At 44.6% G+C, this 9,199-nt stretch overlaps 1 protein-coding gene across 1 annotated transcript; it reads right to left on the reverse strand.

Annotated features, from left to right (window-relative positions):
* Nucleotides 1–753: 753 nt before the first annotated feature.
* GPR85 (G protein-coupled receptor 85) lies at nt 754–5,220 on the reverse strand. The gene is given in 4 exon segments (XM_055712626.1): nt 754–2,210; nt 2,213–3,435; nt 4,523–4,547; nt 5,050–5,220. Coding segments are annotated over 2 exon segments (1,125 nt in total). The 5' UTR covers nt 3,261–3,435; nt 4,523–4,547; nt 5,050–5,220; the 3' UTR covers nt 754–2,133.
* Nucleotides 5,221–9,199: the final 3,979 nt, after the last annotated feature.

The following is a 9,199-nucleotide window of genomic DNA, read 5'->3' on the forward strand; positions in this document are numbered from 1 at the left end:
TAATTTCAAAGCCTTTTCCAGTGTAATAAAAAAGTCCTTTTGGTAGAAGTTTATTGGTCCCGTTTCAAATTACGTTCTGAAACATTCTTGTACTGATGAGGACTCATTATTTTAGCAATTTTTCTGTTTCAACACAGTATATAAAGCCATGCCTCTCAACCAATCAACCTCAGTATAAAAGTGTAAGTGAGGTCAAACAGATTGCTCACCAAATCTTTGATCAAGTTGTCTGATCACAGATAAGACACAACTCTCTGAATTGTTGCATATGTTGTATAATGTCATCATACAAATTTAAGCATTTCCATTATTGACTGCTGCTTGTGTACTTATATATTAACTTGCTGGTCATAAAACTACAACAAAGGACAAGATATACCAATACTGAATTAAGACCTCTAGTCTTGTCTCTTCAGAAATTAAGAAAAAATCCATGTTCTTTATGATTGACCAACTCATGATGTTGTGCTTCAAATATACACATTTTCCAAAATTAAACTGTGAAGTTGATGTCAAATACTGTGTTGTAACTTTAAATATAACTGACATATTAGAACAGATAGATGGGTAATTATGATAAACTACACAATAGTGCTACTGTAGATAATATCATTTATCAATCCTGTGGTGCCCATCATTCATGCATTTACAGTTTGGGAATACAGTGACTGCAAAGGATAATAATTCATAATGGCTACATTCTCAGTACTTCATGCTAGCTCACTAGACAAAATAAAAAAGGTTAATTGTATAACTGGAAAAATGTAAAATTTTATTCCAAGAAAATTAACAAGCTACACAGGTAAATTTTGGCAAATGCAACTTTATATTGAAATCCACACATCTGTATCTTAAAGAAGGAAAGACTCACAGACTCTAATGTATTTCTAAAATACTAAGAAATCATATTATATGCTCTCACAAGTTAAAACTTAAATAATTTAAAACAACCAATACACAAAAATGTGCAGAAAATATAAACAAGACTGTGCCTTCAGTAGAATAAATGCTTCACAAATTGTGCAAGATATCATACTAAGGCTGCGGTCTCCCCATGACAGCTGTCTTAAAATATAAACATACATCAACTGCCTGTGTTTCTCAGAACAAACTAGAAAGGGCGGCACACCTAGAAAAAAATCATATCATCCCAGTGATGTGCATACTGATTTTGGGAACCATTGGAGTAAAAAGGAAAAAAGAGGACTAAGTGATCTTTCATGCACTCCCAAATGACTGACCAGAGTTATTGATTCAATTTTCCTTGCTTCTTTGCTTCAATGCTAAACAAAATGGAAGATACTAGATAACCCTTTAAGGCAACATGTGTTTATTCTGTGTAATTATAACTGTTCAATTATGACTGGATATTATCATTAACGTTGCCTAACAGACCGATATCTAGCTTTTTTAAAAATATAAATAAGAGTCTATTAAACTTTTTACCAAATCAGCAAAACCCACAGAATACAGTTAAATGTTAGTAATTTCACTGTTAAGGAAAATGGTATTTAGAAAGAGTAATATATTTGGGAAAAAAAAAAAAAAGTCTAAATCTGAACAAAAATACTGCTTTGGAACGCTCCCCAAAACTTACTCACAAGGCAAACAGATTTGTAAGTGTGATAATCCAATAATGCATGGCACATCTTTAATCAGTTACAGTACTTGAGTCCCCAGTTTTCAGTCTTTGCAAAACAATAATTGTATGAAATGTTTTAAAGATCTTCAGATGTCTAAAATTAGTTTTATCAACACATTAACCTCATATCAACTTAATTTATTAAGATGTCCAATGCTAATCTTTTTGATGGTCTTATTTTATGTAGTGATATACACAGCATTTAGCACTGATACTTAGCACCTGCTACTTTCATAATCTAGATTTCAACCACATAAAGGAATTCAGGGCAGTAGTTCAGTCCTTTGTTCTTAATTACAAACCTTCAGCAGTGGTCAGCAGGAACATGTTTAGGTTTAAAATAGGATTAGAGGTGAGCTATTGCAAAGACTGCAGAATGTTGCCCAAATCCTTACAACTGCTGACATCCCATTCTTGATTTTCTCCTCAAGACATGGCTACAGGCCACAATTGCTTAGCAGAGAATGGTAGTGTTTCACAAGGCTAAAGATTTACAGATGCTCCCTCATATAACACAGTAAGGTTCCCTTGGTAACCTGGATTTTCTGCAGTAAAGAAGGGTTGTGCTGAAACAGCGCCTCAGCTCCCTGTTGGAGAAAATGCAGACAAAAGGATTGATTCCAGCTTGGGCAAAACTCATCCAGACAGCGGCTGTTAGAAATCCCCCTGGTACTACAGGCCCTCTTGCAAAAACTCTCCAGTAACAGGCTACCAAATACGGACCCCACAAGGTCAGAAAGAGGAATGTCATGATGTAGAACATTCTGCTGATTCTCTTCTCCATTTTGAACTCATCTAAAACCAGTAGCCTTCTCCTGCCTGTGGTGTTCGCGTTTTGCCTGATTCCCAACAAGGTTGGAGGTGTGGGACCCCTTCCAAATCCAGCCAGCCAATTAGCAGCTGCTTGACCACTTGCTCCAGGACCATGAAAAGTCCAGTTCTGGCTCACCGCTGCAACAAACTGGACTGGCTTCATTTTCCTGCGATCGTGAACAAAAAAGATCAGCTTGAGGTAGACAAGCTGTGTGGCTAGGAGGATAAGGGCAAGAAGAAGCATAAATCCCAAGGAATCATTAGCCCTGAAGGAACGATGCTGGAAAGTGCATTGGTCTTCCTCCCTAATGAACGAGTAGGTGCCCACATCTAAAACTGGGGGGAAAGCCATGGCCACAGAGAGGGTCCACACCATACAGATAACAGCCAAACAAGTCCAGAAGGTCAGCCTTTTCGTATAAAAACGGTGGTGGGCAATAGCTAAGTATCTGGTGACGCTTATGCAGAATAGCATGAAAGCAGTGTGAAAGCAGGACAAAACCCCCAAAAAGGCAATAACTTTGCAAGTAAGAGTCCCATACGTCCAAGTAGAGCCATTTTTTACAGACGTGAAAACAAATGGGAAACAAATTGCAGATCTGAGGATATCTGAGCAGCAAAGATCCAACAGGAAGTAGTAAGGAGCTCTGTGCAAGGTCTTATCTTTGACTAGCAAAATGGAGATCAGAAGGTTACCCACCACACTGACTCCTATTATGAAACCCAGTGAAGTCAGTTTCAGAAAAGCTGTTAAAGGAGAGAGATTTTGTAAAATGTTGTCAGCTGCATGGCTGTAGTTCGCCATAGATGGATGGATGATATGTATATTGCCTCAGTCAAGTCTCATGATCTATATTTAAGAACAAGGAAAAAATAGATCCATACATCTTACTGAAAATGTAATCCAAAAACAGAACTGATCTTGTGTCTAGTCATACAGTACATCCTCTTCTTTCTGATTTGTCATGCCATCAAAATATCTGAAAAAAAATCGAGCTATCAGTTCTTAAGTTAACAAGAAATTATGTCAGAAAGTGCTAACAAAGATGTTAATTTATGGAGAACCAAATGAAGTTGTAAATGAGTACTATTGTTTGTTTTTAAGAATCCTGAGGCTTTTTTTTTTTTATACTTACTGTTTAGCTTGATTGATTATTGGCATTTCACAGATTTGGCTTGTGACAGTTTCAGAACTGACCAGTGCCCCTTATATTTGGTAGCATATATAATTTTACAGTTACAGCCTCAGAGATTTTATGAATCAAAAGATTCCCAGTCTGCAAGCCCAAGAGTTAATCATTGACATCTTCAAAAAAAACCCCAAAGACTGCTGATATTTTGACATTACCTACATTTATTTTATGGCTACAGGATTTGTCAATGTTTTAGAGGCAGCTGCTGTGTTGATACAGATCACACCCAAAGAAACCCTGCAGAATTTATGTTTTTTAACCCAAGTCACCAAAGCACATTAATCACCGTGTTTGTTCATGCATATTGTAAGAGAAACAGTATTCATTATCCCCCTCCCTTCCTCCTATAAACGATAATTTTATCATTTAGGCTTTCAAATAAACAGGTATGCCAGACAGTCAATAGCACTATCCTTCAGGGTCTACACCCCACCCCCCCCCGCCCCGCTTTAATGCAAATCTGTAAAGCCTCAACATAATTCATAACAAGCAATGGTCAGTGTAAATACTGAGCAAAAATAGGCAACACACCCAAGATATAATGCCCATCCTTTTGGGAGGGCTGGTTTTGGTTATGCTTAAATAAACATATAATAAATTGATTTTTTTATCTAATTAGGGCTCCGCGACTCCCACTAATTCTCCCAGTGAATCATACCGGAACATATTTCATGCAATAAAATAAAATAAAGAACTGTCTGCTGCTGCTGTGGGGTTTTTTGTTGGATTTTTTTTTCTCCCTCCAGATCCAGGGACAGGAGCCACAGCAGGCATGATCAGGCTCCTTCGTTATTCACACGAAGTGTTTCCTATGCCACCTCGGGTGTACAAAGGATATTCCCACTGAATCCCAGCAAAATCCTTCCATTCTTACCGTCCACAAAAGAGCCTGATTGCTGCTGTGTAAACAGAGGCTGATCAGATCATGGCATCGTTTTAAAACCATGAAATCAGGCTCCCCCTCCCCCCTCCCGCCAGCCCCGCCGCTTCCCCTCCTCTGTGGAGCTGTCCCCGCCGCGCGGCCGGCCCTACCTCCGCACACACACGGTGGCACACACGCGCTGACACACTCACGCTCACGCTCACACTCACACACACACACACTCACGAAGAACCCGCTCCCCCCGCGCACGGCCATGCAGGGCTGGACTGCGCCGCGCTGCAAGGGAGCCCGGGTGCCGCTGCCTGGCAGCCGCATCTGCCGGACCCATGCGAGCGCCTCCCGCGGCGGGGAGCTCCGGGGAGCGGAAGAGGCATTGTCTGTGCACACTTCCATCATGCCGCTTCTTCAGAAATCACCCCCCCTAGACCCACTCCCTGAGGGGGGGGCCCTCCCCACACGCACCTGCAGCTGCGGCAGCCCTCGGCACCCCCAGCCTCCCCCAGCTCCTCTCCTCCTACCTGTTGGTGCCGGAGATCCCCACAAGCCAGAGCTGCTCCTTCCCGCCGACCGAGGGCTGCTTTATCCTGGCGGTCTCTTTTAGAATCTTTTTTATTTTCCTCCGCCGTCTTTCATTCTTCTTTCTCACAATGCTTTCCTTTTTCTTTTCTTTTTTAACACCCCCCCTTCCCCCCCCCCCCTTTTTTTTTTTTTTTTTTTTTTGCCTGGGTACCTTGACTAAGAATCCAGTCAGTGGCTCGGGCGGCGCATGCTCACTGCGCCTCCTCCCTGCGCGCCGAGCCCCGTCCTCCCCTGTCGCAGCGGCACAATCTCTCCCAGTAACGCAGCGGCGGCGGCCGCCTCAATGAGGGCAAGGCAGCCTCGGTGGCGGCGGCACCTGCTGCTGGCTCAGTCAGGGCAAGGCAGCCTCGTCTCCTCAGGGGTGGGTAGGCAGTCCCAGCGGCAGCAGCCTCCTCGATGAGGGGAAGGCGGCCTTGGCACTAGCATCAGCAGCAACAGCAGCAACAGCAGCAACAGCAGCCTCCTCAGTGAGGGGAAGGCAGCCTCCGCGGCAGCACGTTCCCGATGCGATGCATAGCCGAGCTGGATTTATTGGCGGGCCTGGGCAAGCTAGTTTGAGGAAAGGGAGGGGGAGGAATTAGGTCCTGCGCTCCTTGTTTATGTCTTTGAACTCCCCCTCCCGCCCCTTTCGCTGAAAATGGGGGCTAGGAAGCGGCCGCCGTGGTGCGCGTCGCAGCCTGTCAGGAGAGGGACCGGGCGGCTTCTTCAGCTGCTGCGGCTGGATCCTCCCGCTCGTGGCTCGTTTTCTTTCCTCCCGATTCCCACCCGGTGAATTCCTTCTTTCTAACCCCCGAGCCAGGGAGGGCTCCTGAAGAAGCACCGTGGTTCCTGGAGGGCGTATTCGCCGCGGGGCCGTTAGGACGGGGCGCCTTCTCCCCGGCTCCGCCGCTTCCCCCCTCGCAGCCCGTAAAGCGGCTTCTCGACACTCAGCCCAAAGCCGGCGCAGAACTGTCAGTGCGCTGCATGGCGTCGGTGATGAATTTTAATGGGAGCCCGTTCCGTCCGTAGCAGGGCCAGCGTCCCCCCCTCAGCGCGCAGGGCGAGAGCGGTGACGGCGCCCGCCGCCGCGGAGCAGCGCCCGCGCCGTTAACCGGCGGGGATCGACACCGAGCCGTCCCGATGATGTCATACGGGCCGGTGGGCCGAGGCGGCGGCGCCGTGAGGCCGCCTGTGGCCTGGGCCGCCGCAGGGGCCCGCCGCCGGCCTCCGCGCCCGCTAGCCCGGACCCTCGCTCGGTGCCACCGCGGCAGAGCCGGGAGGAAGCGGGAAGGGCCCGGGTAGAGCCCGAGGGAGCGCGGCCCCCTGCCCGCCCGCCCGCCTGCCTTTGGGTGTTTGTGGAAGTTCATGAGGGGGAGGCAGGACCACAGCGAAAGGCTTGGCCCAAGAGCGATTCGTTTTGGCTGCCTGGCAGCTGAGGAACGGCTTATTTTGGGCAGAGGGATTGGGATTCTGAGGAACTTCCTCACCGGGAGCTTCCGCTCAAGTCAGAATAAATCCTTCTGGGGCATAGATTTATGTGGTTGATTCATAATGTGTGCCACTTCTTTGAGACCGTTAGTAGACAACAGGCATTTTTTTTTTAAGGCTGTTGTCAAAGTTCGGGTTCTTCTTCTTTTGGCACTTTCTAAAAGTCACTGGAAGGGGTGGCCAACCCAAAATATTAGCTTCAGTAACAGCCTGATCAAGCCCAAACTTCTGTGGCCACTGGCAAATACAGTTATTTAAAACAAAAATCACACCGTTTCAAGCGTGTGACTTGCTTCAGATAAAATTTATTCTTGAGCAGAAAACTCACACAGAGGTCAGGTACCACACAATCTTTCCTTTTTTTCTGTGAAAGCGATTATGATGGCTTTGTGTTGGTGATCGTCTTTGGGGTTAGTTTTACTTTTAAAACTGGCATTTTGGAGCGTTATTAAAGTTACTACTTCAAGCTGCATTTTTCATGTCACAGTCATGTAAGCTAAGCAGACTTCTCCAGCAACCCCTTTTCTGTTGACAAATGTTATGTACCCACAGTAACATAAATAATTACTTTCAAAGTAATCCTTAATGTTAAAATGTGAAGAACAAGGGAGTGTCTACTAAGCCAACAAGAGCAGGCACTTTAATGGTCTAATACAGCAAAGAATCCTCTGAATGCCATGGAAATAAAACACAATGCCAGATTAGGAAGCGGATCTATAATATATGGTAAAGGATGGCTATAGTATGTTCATGGTCAGGGCCTGCTCTTACACTCCTATGTATGATTTCTAGTTAAGAATAAACAATACAACACCGTCTTCATTGTTGTAAAAAAGATCCAGTGCAGTAGTTTTTAACATTTTCTGTCTGTACTTTCTCTTAGAGATGTTACAGAAGTATATTGCTATGTAACATTTAAGAACCTGCTTTTCTTTTAGACCTGTCACAAACTGCTTAGAAGTAATGCGTGGACTTTGGAATTCATTCAGTGTTCAGCCACTGGTTCAGCATAAATCCATTTGTCATCATGTGTAATCTGAGAACCAGTGCTCTAATTTTGTTCAACAAAATGTAGACATCTCGACTGAAGCAATATACAACTAAGCTAGTTTCCCATCATAGTCAATGGTGAAAACAAGATACATTAGGGAGAAGATCCTCTCATTCTGAATCACATCTAAAGTAAGTCAGATGGATTGTGCTGTCTTTATTAAGGGTAGAGTTAGGCAAGAGAAACCCTTGTTACAAAGAGAGAGATTCTGGTGGAGTGTGACATAATGCTGTGTTAAGCTGTTCTACCAGGAACAGGTCACATCCCCCACGGAGGGAAAGCAAATCCAGGAGCCATGCGATGGGGAATCTGGCAGGTGAAAGCAGGTTAAAGAACGCTCCAGGAATCATGAACCAGGAAATGGATGTGCAAATGGAAGGGGAGAAGAAGAGCTATGAAGGGACAGGTGAAGAGATCAGTGCTAACTAGTTCTTCAGAATGGCTGGGCTGGAGATAATATGAAAGGTTCAGAAAAAAAAGTGTGAGACAGCCTTTGTTGCAAGGTGAGCAGATTAGGGGTAACCAAGTAGAATTTCTTGGGGCTTTGCCGCAAGGAAAGATCCTGAACCCTGAATGAATTACCCAATACACAATGTATGGGAGACAACACTAAGGGCAACAGGAAAGAGGTTCAAAAAAACCCAGAGGAGCTGCATGCTATATACAATATGCTATATTCAAAGGAAAGAAGTGATTACTCTCAGGAGAGTAAAAAATTTTCCCTGCATTTTTTTTTCTTTCTTTTTCTCCTTAAGTTTCAAGTCTGCTTTTCCCCAAGAAGGAAAGGTAAAGGGTGGGAGTGTAAGTGGAGTGTAAGTGGAAGACCATTCACATACTTTATTTGAGCTAGAGCAGACTGATGAGAACTTTCTCTAGAAAATGAGAGCACCAAGACTATATTCCTCATTTTCTGATTTAGATCAAAGCTGTGAGCCATCTCCAGCTTTGGGCAACCCCACTGCAAAGTTGTTGACAGTAATGGTACAGAGCTCTTTCATTTTCTGCTATTGGTGTTATTTAATAATCATGGCCTAGAAAGTAACCAGTGAAGTACTCGGCTTTATTGCGGTGACTGAGGATCGTGTATTCCAATTGTTATTTTTTTTTCAGTTTAGGTGCTGTCTAAGAATGACCAAAGGACTGGATCCAGTCAATTTGACCCACTAAGTCCATTTCCAGATCAGGATCACCTTATTTGAGAGTCCTACTTTGTTATTCTTGGTCTTTGGCATCATCTGCAGACCTGGGCAGCTCATTCCCATCAGGTGGTGGTGATGCCTGGGTGCACGTGGCAAAGGTGCCAGGAGCATGGTCACTGGGCTGGGGGGCAGTTGAATGCTATTGCAGAGGAATCTTGTTGGTATCTAGCCTTTGGGGTACTTGGCACCTAATTTCCTTTGAGGATATGTGCCCTGGAATCCTGTACCACAGGTGTAAGCCAGGTGAAGATGCTGGGTAGATGATTCTCATTGTTTTGAGCTTTTTCCTCAGAATGGAATTGGTTTTTGAGAAAAGTCTGACACTGAGAAATCTCACTAATGGAGTCTGAGGAAGGCATTGGGCTAGAAGAC

Source organism: Falco cherrug, chromosome 5 (assembly GCF_023634085.1).
Source record: "Falco cherrug isolate bFalChe1 chromosome 5, bFalChe1.pri, whole genome shotgun sequence".
In the NCBI taxonomy this organism is placed as follows: domain Eukaryota; kingdom Metazoa; phylum Chordata; class Aves; order Falconiformes; family Falconidae; genus Falco; species Falco cherrug.